The 19,227-nt window shown below is 41.3% G+C and overlaps 1 protein-coding gene across 3 annotated transcripts in view; it reads left to right on the top strand.

Annotated features, from left to right (window-relative positions):
• Positions 1-17,789, top strand: part of ISY1 (ISY1 splicing factor homolog) — a 35,072-nt gene extending 17,283 nt beyond the window's left edge. For 2 of the 3 annotated variants that reach the window (XM_033087459.1, XM_033087461.1), the window contains 4 exons: positions 4,741-4,863; positions 5,671-5,792; positions 15,923-16,009; positions 17,291-17,789. In XM_033087459.1, coding sequence (XP_032943350.1) covers positions 4,741-4,863; positions 5,671-5,792; positions 15,923-16,009; positions 17,291-17,398 — 440 coding nt within the window. In that variant the 3' untranslated portion in view covers positions 17,399-17,789. The remainder of the gene's footprint in view (positions 1-4,740; positions 4,864-5,670; positions 5,793-15,922; positions 16,010-17,290) is intronic. The other variant, XM_033087460.1, reaches the window with a different exon arrangement.
• Positions 17,790-19,227: the final 1,438 nt, after the last annotated feature.

Raw genomic sequence — 19,227 nt, 5'->3', positions numbered from 1 at the left:
CTTTCCTTCCTTGGCCCTGGGGAACTTCAGCTAAACTTTGGTCTTCCAAAATTCAATTGGAAACCACTGGACCAGCGTTTTTATGTAAAGACATACTTCGGAGATACTGCAGGTTTGGTTCCAGACCACTGCAATAAAGCGAATATCTCAACAAAGTGAATCATGAATTTTTTGGTTTCCCAGTGACATAAAAGTTATGTTTACACTATAGTGTAGTCTATTAATTGTACAATAATAGAATTATGCTAAAAAATGTACACACCTTAATTAAAAAAATACTTTATTGCTAAAACATGTTAACCATCATCTGAGCCTTTGGTGAGTTGTAATCTTTTTGCTGTGGAGGGCCTTGCCTCGATGTTGATGGCTGATGACTGATCAGAGTGGTGGGTGCTAAAGAGTGGAGTGGCTGTGACCATTTCTTAAAATAAGCCCACGATGAAGTCCGCTGCATCGATCCACTCTTCTTTACACGAGTGAGTTCTCGGTAGCATGTGGTGCTATTGGATACCGTTTTACCCACAGAACTTCTTTCAATGTTGGAGTCAGTTCTTTTAACCCTGTCTCTGCTTTATCAACTATGTAATATTCTAGACCTTTCATTGTCATTTCAACAGTCTTCACAGCATCTTCACGGGGAGTATATTCCATCTCAAGAAACCACTTTCTTTGCTGGTCATAAGAAACACTTCCTCATATGTTTAAGTTTTATCATGAGATTGTAGCAATTCAGTTACATCTTCAGGCTCCAATTGCAATTCTATTTCTCTTGCTATTTCCACCGCATCTGCAGCTACTTCCTCCATTGAAGTCTTAACCCCCTCAAAGTATCCGTGAGGGTTGGAATCAAGATTTTCCAAACTCCTGTTAATGTTGCAGTTTTGACCTATTCTCATGAATCCCGTATGTTCTTAATGGCATCTAAAATGATGACTCCTTTCCAGAAAGTTTTCAATTTACTTTGCCCATATCCATCAGAAGAATCACTTTCTAGGGCAGCAATAGCCTTATGAAATGTATTTCTTAAATAGTAAGACTTGAAAGTTGAAATTACTCCTTGATCCGTGTATAACAGAATGGATATTGTGTGAGCAGGCATGAAAACAACATTCATCTCACTGTCCATCTCCATCAGATCTCTTGGGTGACCAGGTGCACTGTCAGTGAGCAGTATAATTTTGAAAGGATTCTTGAGTTCTGAGCAATAGGTCTAAACAGTGGGCTTAAAATATTCAGTAAACCATGTTGTGAACAGTGTACTGTCATCCATACTTTGTCGTTCCATTTGTAGAGCACAGGCAGAGTAGATTTAGCATAATTCTTGAGGGCCCTAGGATTTTTAGAATTATAAATGAGCATTGGCTTCAACTTAAAGTCACCAGCTGCATTAGCCCCTAACAGGAGAGTCAGCCTGTCCTTTGAAGCTTTGAAGCCAGGCACTGACTTCTCTCTAGCTATTAAAGTCCTACATGGCATCTTCTAGTTAAAGCTGTTTCTTCTACATTGAAAACCTGTTGTTTAGTGTAGCCACCTTCATTAATTATCTTAGCTAGATCTGGATAACTTGTTGCAGCTTCTACATGAGCACTTGCTGCTTCACCTCCCACTTTTATGTTGTAGAGATGGCTTTTTTCCTTGAACTTCATCAACCAACCTCTGCTAGCTTCAGACTTTTCTTTTGCAGTTTCCTCACCTCTCTCAGCCTCCATAGAATTGAAGAGAGTTAAGGTCTTGCTCTGGATTAGGCTTTGGCTTAAGAGAGTGTTGTAGCTGGGTTGATCTTCTGTCTAGACCACTAAAACTTTCTCCACATCAGCAATAAAGCTGTTTTGCTTTCTTGTCATCCATGTGTTTCACTGGAGTAGCACTTTTAATTTTCTTCAAGCACTTTTCCTTGGCATTCACAACTTGGCTAACTGTTTTAGCACAAGAGGCTCTATCTTGGCTTTCAATGTGCCTTCCTCACTAAACTTAATCATTTCTAGCTTTTGATTTAAAGTTAGAGACATGTGATTCTTCCTTTCACTTGAATACTTAAAGGCCATTGTAGGGTTATTAATTGGCCTAATTTCAACATTGTTGTGTCTTAGGGAAAAGGGAGACCCAAGGAGAGGGAAAGAAATGGAGGAACAGCCAGTTGGTTGAGCAATCAGAACACACAACATTGATTCAATTTGCCATCTTACATGGGTGTGGTTTGTGGCTCCCCAAAACAATTGCAATAGTAACATCAAAGACGACTGATCACAGATCACCATAACAAATAAAATAATCATGAAAACATTTGAAATATTGGGAGAATTACCAAAATGTGACAGAGACACAAAGTGAGCAAATGCTTTGGAAAAATGGAGCCAATAGACTTGCTTGAAGCAGGATTGCCACAAACCTCAATTTGTAAAAAATGCAATATCTGCGAAGCGTAATAAAGCAAAACACAATGAAATGAGATATGGTTGTATTTGAATTTTGCTTTTTAGGAAAGTATTCTAAAAATATTAAAATATTTTCAGAATATAAAAAAGTATTCTAGAAAAAGCGTGAAAAGCAGAGAAGAGTAATACTGGTATTCTCACCACTGTTGGCATTCTACTCTCCTTTCAGTCGCTTTTTGTATTTGTTTAAAAATATAATTCTACCTTTATTAAACCCTGCTTATTTTTAAATTCATTATGCCAAAACTGCTTTTGTATGTGTCATTAACATCACTTAAAAATAATTCAGAGTTTAAATATCATGCTGTTTATTTTGAAAGTGATATAATTTTATTATAGAGAAGTTGTAAAATACAGAAAATCAGGAAACAGTCAGCCGCGTTTTCACAACTTGTAGGTAATGATTGTTAACATGTAAGGGAATATTTCCTTCCATTTCTTTAAGGGTTGCAGTGGTGGTGTTGGGGCTCCTAAATTGAAGTTATGTTGTGTGTTTCTCTTTTTTTCTTGCATTTACATTTTTCTAAACTTATTTATTCCAGGCATAGATTTTTTTGTTTTAATTAAAAAAATGCCTAAGTTAGTCTTAATGAGTATAATTTAAATAGTAGTACAATCCTCTTGACCACCCAATTCCCCTAATCTCAGTGCCCCTGCTAGAGATAACTGGTAACCATTATTACCTGTTTGGTATGTTCCCTTCCATAATTATTCCATCAGCTAAATTTCATCAGTAAAAGTGACAGGTGACACAACCCCAATTCACTTTAAGCAGAAAAGCCTAAATTTAGTGGCTCTCATAACTGAAAATCCCATGGGTAGTTTGCCATGAGGAATGGCTGATTCTGGATCACATTTCTCCATGTTGTAATTTTGACTCCATTGTGTGAGATTTTTTTTCTCTAACTCTCTCAAGGCTTGCAGTGACAAATTGTATATCATCAAATTAACATTTTGTTTTCTCTCAGCACCAGATTTTTTTCCCCTAAGCAGTTCAAGCAAAATTCCTAGAATTAAGTCTGGTTGGTTTTGATTAGATCAGACCATGTTTTCCCCGAAAATAAGACCTAACTGGAAAATAAGCCCATTTTTCAGGATGACATCCCCTGAACATAAGCCCTAATGCGTCTTTTGGAGCAAACCTTAATGTAAGACCTGGTCTTATTTTCGTGGAAACATGGTAGTTCCATCCTTAAACCAGTCTCTGTGTCCGCGTGCCATTGCTCCGAGCCAGCCAGGTTTCAGCCTGTACTCTGTCCTGGTTGCAGCCAACATGGTGACCACCACTCACAACACATGGACTGAGAGTTGTAAGAGGGGAGGACAGAGTTGCCATTATCTACATCAGGGAGACAGATGGAGACCTGCCAAAACAGAGTGACCTCTCATATCTCTTTCATAATATACACTGATATCCTCCCACAGTTTTACTTAGAACTCTATTAGTGGATGAGAAGAATTAGAGAATATCATGGTATGGATTAACCATACTTTATAAAACCATTCCTGCTTTGGTAGATTTGTAGTTATTTCCAGATTTTCATAATTATAATGCTTTTGCTGATCTGATGGATGAAAAATAAATTACTTTTATTTCCCTGATTACTAATGAAATTGATAATTTAGTTCAATTACTAATTGAAATGTTCATATATGTGAATTTTTTTCTTCTTAAATTATCAGCTTTTATTCTTTGACCAATTTTTTGGGTTGTCATTTCCCTTTTTATTCATGAATTACTTAAATATTCTGAATAGTAATCCTTAGTCTGAAAATGTTTTCTTCAGGACTTTCTTGTTTATCTTTTTTGTTTGTTTGTAGTTTCTTTTGTGTTATCTATATACTTATGTTTTCCCATCATATTTTTTTTTCCATTAAACATTATGGCATTTCCTATGTTATTAAATCACCCTGTGAAACAGCATTATCAGTACTACAGGCTACCCCATCCCATATTAATAATATAACATATCCTGCAATTAATAATCCTGGGGTATTCCAAGTTTTCACTGTTATAAATAGTGCTGTGATGCACATTTCTGTCCATAAAGATTTGCCAGCTTTTGTTTTGTTTTTTAAATTAGGATAGATTCATTTTAAATGGACTAATTGGGTCAAAGATTTCAACACTGATTTTTAAAAGGATAGTGCCACTTACGTAATCCTCTTACTAGTGTAGAGAAATTCCTATTTCATGTTATTTTCATGAGCATACATACTGTATGCCTGTATAACATTGTGGAAGGAGAAGTCTTGAGTGTGATTGTGATGGGAAATTCAGCTATGTTGGTGCTCTTTCTTTTAGCTCTTCCTCCTCCAAGAAAGACTCGTGCTGAGCTCATGAAGGCGATCGATTTTGAATACTATGGTTACCTAGATGAAGATGATGGTGTTATTGTGCCTTTGGAACAGGAATATGAAAAGAAACGTAGGTCTATAGGCATTTCATTTCATTGCAGATGGTGTCTAGTTTCTGTTCTCTCCTTTGAAAACATGTTTCTAAATAGTGCTTCATGCCAGAAGGGAGTTTTATTGGTTGCTGATGGTCTTCAGAGGGAATGGTCTGCTACTGACCTAACCCCTAGTAACTAGTACGAGGCAGCTGGCGTGGTGTTGGGCCAGAAGGAGAATGTTGGGGAAACCACAGAGTGGCATCTGACCTGGTCCCTGTCCACCAGGTTTTGCCATCTAGCTTCTTTCCTAGACTTGTCTTTTTTGAAATCATGAAATGGTGCCTACTTAAGGAGATTTAGGTCTGCTTTAAACAGCTAATGGGTTATCAGTGTAGAGCAAGATGGGTCTCCCTTTCTGAGTACTTCATGCTGAACGTTACGCTGAGCCTTTTATGGACATTCTTTTGAAGCCTTGTAACAACACTGTGAAGAGTTAAGTTAGTGCTCCTCCCCATGTAATTCTTTGAGTTAGGGCTTTGGTCAGGAGTTGGAGCTCTTTGCCAGCATGCTGTACAACTGCATCTCTATTTTCACGTGAGCATGTCAGTAAGCCCCCCAGGTTGGTGAACTGGGGAGGATCTGAGGATGTTCCCCAAAAAGCTGTGTTGTACAGACTTAAATCCAGAGCTGTTGTAAGACCAGTCTGCCACTCACATCTGATTCCCACCCACCAGGGAACAATGAAGGGTGTCCTTTTCCTGAGAGAACGTCTTTGCTTTGCCCTGCATAGTTTTTAAAGCTTATTTAGAGACCAAATAATACCTGCTCTTTCTTGTCTTCAGTCAGAGCTGAATTAGTGGAAAAATGGAAAGCAGAGAGAGAGGCCCGGCTTGCAAGAGGAGAAAAGGAAGAGGAGGAGGAAGAAGAGGAAGAGATCAACATCTATGCTGTCACAGAGGAGGAGGTACTGGGTGGGCAGTGAGGGTCCCCCTGGCACTCACTACCTTCTGCTCTGAGTGGTGAAGCTGGGGCCTCGGTAGAATTGGTCATGTGGTAAGAAGGAAGCTCAGCTCATAGATGAGCAGTCGGGGTCAAAGCCCAGCTCTGCCCCTAGCTCTAGGCAAGGCCCCAGCCTCCTCACCTGGAAGATGAATATAGAGATCACCTCCTAGGATCACAGTGAGGATTCCAGAAAGTAATGGCTATGAGAGCACTTTGTAAACTCCGCTTTACTTCAAGGATTACTTACTTATGTCTTAGAGATGGGCCCTCCTGAATATACTGGAATTGGATTTATAAACATATTTGAAGCCATATGAGTTTTAGCCTGTGACCTCATCATTTTTTTAAAAAATGGCAGTGCTAGTAGATCTTCTGTAGTCTTAACACTCCCATTTTAAAGATGGAAACCAGTCCAGAGCAGAGAAGGGACTTACTCAGAGGGTCACGGTTAGGGATGGAACTGTGATCCCTGCCTCTGAAGTCTCCCAGGTGTTCTGTAGGGCCTGGTGTGTTTAGGCCTTGATCCCTGGTTAGGTCCAGAATGGAACCGATTTGCTGAACTGAGAAAGGGGATGGGAATCATCCATGCATAGATTATGAGTCTGGTCCTATGTGAGGAGCTTGCTGTGTTATTACTGGCAAGGAAGCAGGCTCAGAGAGGGTTAGTGACTTAGTCAACATCACCCAGGATATAGCAGACCTGAGGTTCATGCTCAGGTCTAGCTGATAAGCAATGGGGATAGTGAAGCATTTGTTGCAGGATGGCAGTGTGTCCTAGGAAGTTTTTCTCTAGGTGCAAATATGCATTTGCTGTTCCGCCGATGTTTGTTTAATTAGTGGCTACTGTGAGCCAGGCCCATGCCAGAGGCACAGCAGTGAACAACCTCCACCTGTAACTCAAAGTCCAGTGGGGAGAAAGTCCAATAAGTAGAGACAGTGGAAAACGGCAGCTGTGACCGGAGCTCTGAGTTAGTGACATGGTTCAGAGAGAGTCCATGAAGGCTTTCCTGGGAGGTGACCCTTCAGCTGAGATCTGTAAGAAGAGGTGGTGAGGGAAGAGTGTTCCAGGCAGGGGGAACAGTGTGTGTTGAAAGACTCTCTAGGAATGTGAGGGACAGAGACCAGACCTGCGTGGCTATAGCAGAGTGTGGGCTGTAGGGTGTGAGAGGAGCCTGGAGGGAGGGGCGAGATGGGACAATCAAGAACCCTGGCTCCACGGTGAAGAGGATTTTCCTTTATCATAACAAAAATCCTTTGGTGGAAAACCACCAAAGGATTTTTATTTTTCCTTTTTATTTTGATATAACTATAGATTTATAGGAAGTTGCAAAGGGAATACAGATCGGTTCTGTGTATCCTTCACGGAGTTTCTCCCATGGTTGCATCTTACATATCATATAAGTTCGCAAACTTGATGCAATGATGTTGCTAACCTTGTTTGATATCAGAGGGATTATTCATTATGAATTTGTACCAACTGGACAAACAGTTAATTAAGTTTACTATTTGGAAGTGCTAAAAAGGCTGCGTGAAAAACTTAGACGAAAACGACCTGAACTTTTCGCCAGCAATTCATGGCTCCTGCATCACAACAATGCACCAGCTCACACGGTACTGTCTGTGAGGGAGTTTTCAGCCAATAAACAAATAACTGTATTGGAACACCCTCCCTACTCACTTGATCTGGCCCCCAATGACTTCTTTCTTTACCCAAAGATAAAGGCAATATTGAAAGGAAGGCATTTTGATGACATTCAGGACATCAAGGGTAATACGACGACAGCTCTGATGGCCATTCCAGAAAGAGTTCCAAAATTGCTTTGAAGGGTGAACTAGCCACTGGCGTCAGTGAATAGCTTCCCAGGGGGAGTACTTGGAAGGTGACCGTAGTGATGTTCAGCAGTGTATGCAGCACTTTTTCTAGGTTGAGTTCTCAAACTTAACTGTCAGACCTCGAGTTATAGTATAATATCAAAACCAGGATATTGACTTCATATAATGAGTGTGTAGCATTTTATGTCTTTTATCACATGTAGATTCCTATAACCACCACTGTGATCAAAGTACAGAACTATTCTCTCCCTTGAGCTGTCCCTTTACAATCGCATGTCCTACTCACCCTTCCCTCCAGTCCCTCGCCCTTGGCAAACTAATCTATTCTCCATCCGTATAATTTTGTCATTTTGAGAATGTTTCATAAATGGAATTTATAAAACTACAATGTACAGTTCTGTACTGTATGTTGCCTTTTGAGATGATCTTTATACTCAGCACAAGGCACTTGAGATTCATCTGAGTTGCTGAATTCCAGAGTTCAGTTTTTTTACTGTAAATAGTAGTCCATATACTGAAAAGGACACAAGTGGTAAGTGTCCAGGTCAATGAATTTTCATAAGGTGAACACTCCCATATAGCAAATACCAGGTGAAGAAACAACTAGACCAGCACCCCAGAATCCTGCTTCTGCCCCTCTAGATGTCCCTCTCCAGACCTCTAATAACCCGTTAGTTTTACCTCTTTTGAACCTGATACATCAGTGGAATCATGCATACTTTTTTCTGTCCAGTGGTCATGGATATTTGTTTAGTGTCCAGTTTGGGACTATACCAAATAGGGCTACTCTGATCATTCTTTTTCACATGCAGTCACTTCTGTTGCGTATGTTCTGAGGAGTGCAGTTACCATAGGGTAGACGTGTTTATCTTGAGATACAGCCAAACAGTTTCCCAAAGTGCTTGGACCAATTCTCACACCTACCTGCAGCAGCTGAGAGGTTGCATTAAAGGGTTTCCAGCCAGCTCCACATGACAGCTGGTGTGGGGAGAGGATGGTGTGGGGCATCGGACAAAGAGACTGGCAAACAGTGGACTCACACCACATCTTGGGAGTCTCCTCTTCCCATATTTCCAAAGCCACATGATTTCCTTAGGATATTAGTAATCTCTGTTAACTGACATGCAGCTTCTGAGTGGACCTTTTTCTATATGTGGTATGTGTTTTTAATTTTTCAATTACACTTGACATACAATATTATATTAGTTTCAGGTGTACAACATAGTGATTAGACATTTATGTGACTTCCAAATTTACCACCCCATCTGGCAACATACATAGTTATTACGATATTACTGATTATATTCCCTCTGCTGTACTCTACGTTGCTGTGACTATTTTTGTAACAGCCAAATTCTACTTCTTAATCCCTTTTCTTTTTTCATCTGTCGCCCCAAGCACCCTTCCCATCTGGCTGCCATCAATTTGTTCTCTGTATCTTTGAATTTGTTTCTGGTTTATTTGTTCATTTATTCTGTTTTTTAGACTACTCATATAAGTGAGATCATATAGTATTTGTCTTTCTCAGTCTGACTTGTCATTTAGCATAATACCCTCGAGGTCCAACCATATTATTCCAAATAGCTAGTTTTCTTTTTCTTATATCTGAATAATGTTCCGTTGTGTGTATGTACCACATCTTCTTCATCCATTCTTCTGTCTATGGACACTTAGATTGAGTCCATATCTTGGCTATTGTAAATAATGCTGCAGTGAACACAGAGGAGCATTTATCTTTTTGAATTAGTGTTTTGGATTTCTTCAGATAAATACCCAAAAGTGGAATTGCTGGGTCTTATGTTTAATTCTTTGAGGCACCTCATAATGTTTTCCATGGTGGCTGCACCAATTTTCAGTCCCACCAACAGTGCACGAGAGTTCTCTTTTCTCCCCATCCTTGTCAACACTTGGTTGTTTATTGATTTGTTCATGATAGCTGTGCTGACAGGCGTGAGGTGATATCTCATTGTTGTTTTAATTTGTATTTCCCTGATGATTAGTGACATTAAGTATCTGTTCATTTGTCTGTTGGCCATCTGTATGTCCTCTTTGGAGAAATGTCTATTCAGGTTCTCTGCCCATTTTTTAACAGGATTGTTTGTTTTGGGGGGAGTTAAGTTGTATGAGTATTAACCCCTTATTGGATCTATCATTTGCGAATGTCTTCTCCCATTCAAATGGGTTGTCTTTCCATTTTGTTGATGGTTTCCTTTGCTGTACGGAAACTTTTTAGTTTGATGTAGTCCCATTTGTTTATTTTTTCTTTTGTTTTCCTTGCCCAAGGAGACATATCCAAAAAAATATTGCTAAGAGTGCGATCACAGAGTTTACTGCCTTTTCCCCTGTAAGGTGTTTTATAGTATGGGGGTCTTACATTTAAGTATTTAATCCATTTTGTGTTTATTCTTGCACATGGTGTAAGAAAGTGGTCTAGTTTCATTTTTTTTGGCATGTATCTGTCCAGTTTTCCCAACAGCATTTATTGAAGAGACTGTCTTTAGCCCATTTTATATTCCTGCCTCCTTTGAATAGATTAATTGACCATAAAGGTGTGGGTTTCTTTCTGGGCTGTGTATCCTGTTCCATTGATCTATGTATCTGTTTTTATGCCAGTAGCAATGCTGGTTTGATTACTGTAGCCTTGTTTGATACCAGGTAGCGTGACACCTCCAACTTTGTTATTCTTTCTCAAGATTGCTTTGGCTATTCCGGGTCTTTTGTGGTTCCATATAAATTTTAATATTATTTGTTCTAGTTCTGTGAAAAATGCTATTGGTATTTTGATAGACCTTTCACTGAATCTGTAGATTGCTTTGGGTAGTATGGACATTTTAACGATGTTAATTCTTCGTATCCATGAGCACAGTATATCCTTCCATTTATTTGTATCTTCTTCAGTTTCTTTCTTCAATGTCTTATAGTTTTCCAACTATAGGTCTTTTACCTCTTGGTTAAACTTATCCCTAGGTATTTTATTCATTTTGATGTAATTGTAAATGGGGTTGTTTTCCTAATTTCTCTTTCTGATAGTTTGTTATTGGTGTATACAAATGCAACCGATTTCTGAATACTAATTTTGTATCCTGCTACTTTACTGAGTTCATTTATCAGTTCTAATAGTTTTTTGGTGGACTCTTGAGGGTTCTCTATATATAGTATGGTATCATCTGCAGATAATGAGTTTTACTTCTTCCTTTCTGATTTGGATGCCTTTTATTTCTTTTCTCCTTTGATTTTTGTGGCTAGGACTTCCAGTACTATGTCAAATAAAAGTGGTGAGAGTGGACATTCTTGTCTTGTTCCTGATTTTGGCCTTTCACCATTGAGTGATGTTAGTTGTGGGTTGGTCATATATAGCCTTTATTAAGCTGAGGTATATGCCCTCTCTCCGCACTTTACTGAGAGTATTTATCAGAAACGGATGCTGGATTTTGTCCAATGCTATTTTGGCATCTGTTGATAATGATCATATGATTTTTATCCTTCTTTTTGTTTATGTGACGTATTACATTAATTCAGTTGTGGGTATCGAACCAACCTTACATCCCAGGAATAAATTCCACTTGATTGTGGTGTATGATCTTTTCAGTGTGTTGCTGAATTTGGTTTGCTAATATTTTGTTGAATATGTTTTGCATCTATGTTCATCAGGGATATTGGCCTATAATTTTCTTTTTTTTTGTTGTGTTTTTGTCTGGTTTTGGTAGCAGGGTAATGCTGGCTTCATAAAATGAGTTTCTCTTGTCTTCAATTTTTTGGAATAGTTTGAGAAGGATAGGTATTAATCCTTCTTTGAATGTTTGGTGAAGTTCACCTGTGAAACCATCTGGTTCAGGACTTTGTTTTTTTTTTTTAAGATTTGTATTAAAAATATAGTTAGCATACAATATTATATTATTTTCAGGTGTGCACAATAGTTACTGAACATTTATATACCGAAAGAAGTGATCACCATGATAAATTCAACAACCATGATAAATTTAGTACCATCCTATCAAAATATTATTGACTATATTCCCTGTGCTGTACTTTATATCCCCATGACTTATTTGTTTTATACCTGGAAATTTGTACGACTTGTTGCCCTTCACATTTCCCCCCCCTTTTAATTTTTCAGTTACAGTTGACATTCAATATTTTAGATTAATTTCAAGTGTATATCATATGGTTAGACATTGGTATAATTTAAGAAGTGATCCCTGACTGGCACTATAGATAGTTAGTACCATATTATTGGCTATATTCCCTGTGCTTTACTTACGCGACTCCCTCCCGTGACCATCGTGTAACTACCAATTTGTACTTTTTTTTTATTGCGGAACAGTTTGTTTTTCCAGGACTCATCAGCTCCTAATCAAGTTGTTTTCCTTCAGTCTGGTAGTGGAGGGCGCAACTCACTGACTCATGTGGGAATTGAACCGGCAACCCTGTTGTTAAGAGCTCACGCTCTAATCAACTGAGCCATCCGGCCGCCCCCAATTTGTACTTCTAAATCCTTTCACCTTGGTCACCCTGCCCCCCAACTCCCTGCCATCTATCATCCCGATAAAACCAGTACCCATCTACCACCATATGTAGTTATTACAATATTATTGACTTATGTTATACCCTACATCCCCATGACTACTTTGTAACAACGTATTTGTACTTCTTAACCGCTTCCCCTTTTTCACCCATCACTCCAACCCGCCTCCCATCTGGCAAGCATCAATATGTCCTCTGTATCTATTCTGTTTCTGATTTGTTTGTTTATTTTGTTCTTTCGATTCCACATATAAGTAAAATTACATGGCATCTGTCTTTCACTACCTGACATACTCCGCTCAGCGCAATACCCTCCAGGTCTATCCATGCTGCTGCAGATAGCAAGAACCCATTCCCTTCCCTAGATGAGCAATATTCCACTGTATATATATGTGTACCTCCTCCTCTTCCTCTATTCTTTTATTGATGTACATCCAGGCAGCCTCCACATCTTGGCCATTGTAAACAATGCTGCGATGAACATGTAGATGCACATGTCCCCTTGAAGGAGGGTTTTGAATTTTTTCGGATAAATACCAGGAAGTTGGATTACTAGGTCCCTTTTTGTCTCTTCTTATAGCCGTTGTTCTAAAGTCTATTTTTTCTGGTATAAGTATTGCTACCCTGGAGATTTTTTTCTTTCCATTTCCATTTTTATGAAATAACTGTTTCTGTCTTTTTCCTTTCAAGTCTGTGTGTGTCTTTTAATGTGAAATGAGTCTATTGTAGGCAGCATTTGTAAGGGTTTTATTTTCTTATCCAGTCAGCCCGCCTATGTTTTTGATTGGAGCATTTAATCCACTTACATTGAAAGCAATTGTTGATAGATACATAGTTATTAGGTTGGTGCAAACCTAATTGCGGTTTTTGTAATTATTTTTAACCTTTTAAACTGCAATTACTTTTTACCATTTTATTATTCATATATATATATATATATATATATATATATATATTCCATCTTAAAGAAGTCTCTTTATCGTTCTTTGTAATACGGGTTTGGTGGCGATGAACTTCTTTAACTTTTTCTTGTCTGGGAAGCTCTTTATCTGTCCTTTGGTTTTAAATGATAGTCTTGCTGGGTTGTAGGTTCTTGCTTTTCATTACTACCCTTGGTTGTAGGTTCTTGTTTTTCATTACTTTGAATATTTCGTTCCAATCCCTTCTGGCTTGCAAAGTTTCTGTTGAGAAATCAGCTGACAGTTTTATGGGAGCTCCCTTGTAGATAACTAACTGCTTTTTTGTTGCTGTTTTTAGGATTCTCTTTTTGTCTTTATCAAGGCAATTTCGTTATTTCTTCAAGTTGTTTTTCAATTCCTTGCACACTCTCTGTCCTTTTGGTACCCCTGTAACGTGAATGTTGGTACGCTTGATGTTGTCCCAGAAGCCCCTTAAACTATCTTCATTTTTTTCTTTTTTTCCCCCACTGTTCCACGGGGTGTTTTCTGCTATTTCATCTCCAGAACACAGATACGATTCTCTGTTTCATATGCTGTTGATTTCATCTAATGTATTCTTCATTTCAGTTATTGTATTCCTCTTTTCTGTTTTTCATGTTTTTTATCCCTTTTTTTTTTATATTTCCTATCTCTTTGTTGAAGTTCTCCATGAATTCGTCTATTTTCCCCTATGATCGTTGAGCATCCTTATAACCATTGTTTTGAACTCTATATCTGGTAGGTTACTTGTCTCCCTTTTGTTTAGGTCTTTTTCTGGAGTTTTGTCCTGTTCTTTCATTTGGGACATGTTTTTTTGTCTCTTCATTTTGGCTGCCTCTCTGTTTTTTTCTATGTATTAGGTAAATCTGCTACATCTCCTAGTCTTGGCTGAGTGACCTGAAGTAGTAGGTATCTAGTGTCCCTGTTTACCTGAGCTGGGTTGTCCAAGCTTGTCCCTTGTGTGTGCCCTCTTCCTGTTGTAGTTGAGTCTTGGTTCCTGTTGGCATGTCAGTGGGTTGGACTGGCCATCGGGTTTACTAGCTGTGAGGATGCCCGTGACTACAGCGGATGAGATGTTATGTGGGGGCTGACCCCACAGAGCAGAGCTGTTTTAGCAGAGCTCTGGTGCCAGCTGAATGCACCTTTTGGGTGTGTTGTTTGTGGAGCTGGTTGGGTGGTATTCTGGTGTGGTCTCAAGTTGGCTGTCGGGTGTGTTTACTTGTAGCCTCTTGGGAGGGATTCCAGTGCAAGTCCAGTTCAGCCACTGCTTTTTCCCTGGTTTGGGGCCTCGTGGTAAGAGCTACATAGTCATTCTTGGTTGGTTGCTGCTTGTGCTGTGTTTGAAAGTGCTTCGGAAAGGCTATGCTGTGGACAAAAGCGAGCTGCCTCTAGTGTTGGGTCAGGGAACCTTCTGTGGGCCTCATGATGGAACTGAGGCCATTTGCCACTTGTGTCAGGCTTTAGGCCACTTATTTGAAGCTTAGTTTCGACTAGCTGCTGCTTATATCTGTCTTGGGGCCACCTGACGGAAGTTACAATGCAAGTTGAGACTGGTTGGTCCATAAGTTTGGCTTGGGGCATCTTACCAACATGTTGAAGGTACAGTGAGGCCACCTGTTGCTTGATTGGGGTTTGTGCTGCTTTGAGAGATTTTGATAAGTATGCAGTGCGATTTAAGGTAGGCTGCTTGTCTGGAGCAAATGTTGGAAGAAGCTCAGTCCCCGTGAGCAAGTTGGGTGGGGAAGGTCTCAGGGAATTTCCAGGGCAGGGAGAACTATGTCAGCCAGATTAGTGGAGATCTCAAATTTGGTGCCCGTCTGTGCCTGTCACCTGGATGTGAGGAAGGCTCAATAAGGGAATAATGGCTTCTGCCAGCACTCCCGTCCTGGAGAGAGATGCCGCAACCCCTGCCCTTCTATCCCTTGTCCTGAAGCTTGTCAGTTTAATTGCCATATATCCCTGGCACTTTTTGAGCTGCTGCCCCATTACTGGAGCCCAGAGCAAGTGAGTTTGTGAGCGAGTGAGTCTGTGTGTGGGCCCTTCAAGAGGAGTGCCTCATTCTCCAGCAGCCCTTTGTCTCACTCAAATGCAATGTCTTCTGGTTTCCCCAGCCAGATGTAATGGGGACTCCTCTTCCCGATATTGGTACCTCAGGCTTGGGGGCCCTGGTTGGGGCTGGGACCCCTCATTCCTCAGGGGGGAGCTCTGTGGCTAAGATACCCTTCCCAATTCTTAATCAGCACACCATTAGTGTGGGACCTGCCCGTTCTGCATCTGCACACCTCATACCCATCTCCACTGGCATCTTCTTTACATCTGTAGTTACGGGAATTCTGTTCAGGTAGTCTTCAGGTGCTTCTCAATGATGGTTCTGTAATTTAGTTGTAATTTTGATGTGATCATTGGAGGAGACGAGGACAGCATGTACCTACTGTCCCATCTTGACTGGACTATAATTTTAATTTTTTAAAAATAGATAATTAATTCACAAAGTTCAAGGACCAAATAGTATATAAAGATAGTGAACAAAGATTTCTCTCTCACAGCTCTGCCCTCCATCTACCTAGGTCTCACTGCTGTCACCAGCTTTTATTTTCTAACACAAAAGGTAGCATAATATACACAATGTTCTGTTGCTTTTTGTACTTAACAATGTCTTGGCTGTGTTTTTGTATGAGTACAGAACTTATTCATTCCTTTTAAACAGCTGCGGAGTAGTGGTAGTGCATTTTTAACAATACCAATATTTATTTCATGGTCTCCTCCTCATGGAATTTTGGTTGTCTTCTGTTTGTAGTCTGATGAGGAAGGCAGCCAGGAAAAAGGAGGGGAAGACGGGCAGCAGAAGTTCATTGCTCATGTTCCTGTGCCGTCACAGCAAGAGGTAGGTAGAGGCTGAGAGTTGCCCTTGCTGGTGGATCTTCCCAAATGCCAGGAGCCTCACCTTCAGAGGAGACTCCACAGAGTGATTTAGTGGGTTTTTTTCATCCTGTGTGTCCATTTGGGCAGCTCTGACTCCTGACGACATGGCACTGGTCACCATGCTCATACAAGGTACGATCAAACAATTTGGTGAATGTTTAAATAAAAAAAAAAAATTATTACGGTAAAAGACACATTGCCATTAATCCCCCTCAAAATATACTCCCTTGCTTCAAACACACTTATCCCATCATTCTTGCCACTTTCGTGAGTGTCATTAGTTGTGCTGTTGTGGCTGCCTCGATGTCCTGAATCAGATTACCTTACATGGTCATTCTGACTTTGGGGAGCAGCCAAAAGTCGCATGGTACCAGATCCATTGAATAAGGTAGATGAGGACACACCGAAATGTTTTGATTTGACAGAAATTGATGTACCAGAAGTGATGTGTGACATGGAGCCTTTCCATTGCGATAAAAACATACAATTAATGCTGATGCTGAGTGCCATCCAACAGAAAAGCAGGGATCTTTAATAATGGGAAGTGGCGCGTTGAACCTTAGTAACAGTGTGTGACAAGTTTCAACTTGTTTGGTGCACTCAGTCAGGCGTGAGCAGTCAGTCAGAATGTGTGTTTTAATTAAAGTGTGCTGTAAATCATCCTCCATCAAGACAACGCTCTATGTCACACATCGCTTCCGGTATATGGCACTTACTGTCAAATAAAAACGTTATGGTGTGTCCTCATCCACCTTATTCACCGGATCTGGCACTGTGTGACTTCTGGCTCTTCCCCAAAGTCAGAATGATTCAGGACATCGAGGCAGCCACAACAGCGCAACTAAAGACACAAAAGAAGACTTCTTCCAGAACTGCTTCAGAAAGTGGCCAGAATGATGACAACTTCAGTATGTTTAAAGCAAGGGGGAGTATTTTAAGGGGATTAATGGCAATGTGTCTTTTACTGTAATAATTTTTTTAAATTTAAACATTCACCATATTTTTTCACCTCTTAATAGCGTGTGGAATCCAGAGAAAACAGGATTTCATCTGCTTTAGAAGAAACTCACACTCTATTGTTCACATGCTTCCTGGGAGAGAGAGCAGGACCTTGGTGACCTTGCTGGGTATTGGGCTCCTCATTGGCCTCCATCACAAGGACTCCCTTCTGACTGGTTTCCGGTAGGCGTGGAGGGCCTTACTGAGGAGTGAAGCCTGAGTCCTTTATTTTTGCTGTCCACAGATTGAGGAGGCACTTGTGCGAAGGAAGAAGATGGAACTCCTCCAGAAGTATGCAAGTGAGACCCTGCAGGCCCAGAGTGAAGAGGCCAGAAGACTCCTGGGATATTAGGGCCAAGTGAGAGCTATCCTTAGGGTCTGGAAATCGCCTGGGAGTCCTTCACCCCCAGCTCACACTTGTCTTAACCCAGAGAGCTCTGTTGTCTTGGGACTTCAGACTGGCAGGCTAGTGCTGTGAGGCTTCCTGCTATTTCTTACTGTTTATTCTCCTCTTACCTTTCCTTACCTCATCTGCTGATCTCAGAAGAGGAGTCTGCCCCATCCCTCCCTGACAGACTATCTACATGCTAAACACTTCAGCCATCACCTTTGTACAAATGTTTTGCTACTGTATCAACCCACTTATTTTTATCTTCAGTGTGCAACACAGGCTGCTAACTGGCTGTCTGTAAGTGTTTTATTTAGCCTTCTACTGTCATTTGGTAGGAGGAGGATCAATTAGTTACTACCATTAAAAAAAATGCATTTTTTCCCTAAAAAGATATATTTGTAATTCCTCTAGAGAAACAAGATGTGTCAACTCTGAGCCCACATCCCACATGTCAACAGCCAGCCAGAGTTGTCCTTTTTGAGCTGGGCACAGTTCTCCATGGCCCAGTCAGCCTGCCTCATTCCCTCCTGCTCAGTTGACAGGAAATTAAGTTTGTTACTTCTGTTTTAGATGGTTCTGCAGAGAGCTATTTTTATTAGATTTTTGTATGAAGGAGAAACTTCATGTGTGCAGCTTGTTCCCTGGACTCCCTGTACTGAGGCGATGGTTGCATTAGAACATGAGGTTCAGAATCACTGCAGGGGAGAGAATCCCAAAACATGCAGCCCAACTCTGGACTCACCTCGGACCAGTCCCAGCTCTGTCTGGGAGCTGCGATGGGTGGGCAGAGCCATCTTCACTGTGCCCCCGAGGTGGCCTGTATAAAGGCACACTGTGGATGCCCACGAGTTGGATCCAAACCTGCCATTCGAGCTGGGTCTTTTCTTCCTGGTGAGGAGAACCGACAGCAACGGCCACAGCAACTGGGGCAGTTTAGGGGGCCTCCGCATGCTCGGAGGGGTCTGGGAGTGTCTGGGAGTCAGTGTCAGGAGCAGATAGTTTTCCTTTGGGTGAGGGCCCCAGCTCCAGCCGTTTGCGAACAGGAAGTCTTGCTTGGAGAAGCTCATTACACAACAGGGGGTTGGTTCTCCAGGTGGCTGGGAGATGTTCTGCCTGCCTAGAAGGAACACATTCTGGAAATGGCAGAGCCATGTGTGGCTGTGGGGGTCGAGTGCTGGGGAGAGTGCGGCCAGGTCGTGCATAGTCCTGGGGGCCCTCTTGAAGGAGACTGAGGGCAGCAGGGAGCCGTGCAGAGGTCTGAGCGAAGGGGTGACCTGGTCAGTGTGTGACCTAATCTGCAGCCAGGTGTGGAGACCAGAGGCAGGGGCCAGGTCAAGCAGAGACTGGGCAGAGGCTGGGTGGAGTGGGGAGTGGCCGTGTGGGGAAGGTGACAGAGGAGGGACTTCACAGCTGTAAGGATGAGGAGATGGGACATAACTAGGCACAGGTACCCTGTGTCCTGGCTTCTCTGAAAGAAGTGCTGGTGTTCCCCTTGCCCCCAGCAGAGCCCCTGGGCGAATGTGTGCAGGGTGCAGGGAGGGGTTTTGGTTGGAACTCTGGAAGCAGAGCCCCTGAGGATCAGGCAGGGTCAGACTCAGCTCTGGGACCCGGCACCCAGCCCAGGACTGGCCTGGGTAGGGGGGCTTCAGGAGAGAACTCAGTGGGGGATTTGAACAAGTCCCTCTGGGTCCCTGGCCTCAGTTTCCCTGCTTTAAAGTCCAGGACTGGACCCATGAGTTTGCCCTGGGGTCTGGGCAGTCCCTAGTGTGGACGGAGGGTCCTTGGTACAG

The sequence above is a fragment of the Rhinolophus ferrumequinum genome, chromosome 19 (assembly GCF_004115265.2).
Source record: "Rhinolophus ferrumequinum isolate MPI-CBG mRhiFer1 chromosome 19, mRhiFer1_v1.p, whole genome shotgun sequence".
Taxonomy (NCBI): domain Eukaryota; kingdom Metazoa; phylum Chordata; class Mammalia; order Chiroptera; family Rhinolophidae; genus Rhinolophus; species Rhinolophus ferrumequinum.
Note: the sequence above shows the minus strand (reverse complement) of the source record. Positions and strands in the feature narration are given on the sequence as shown.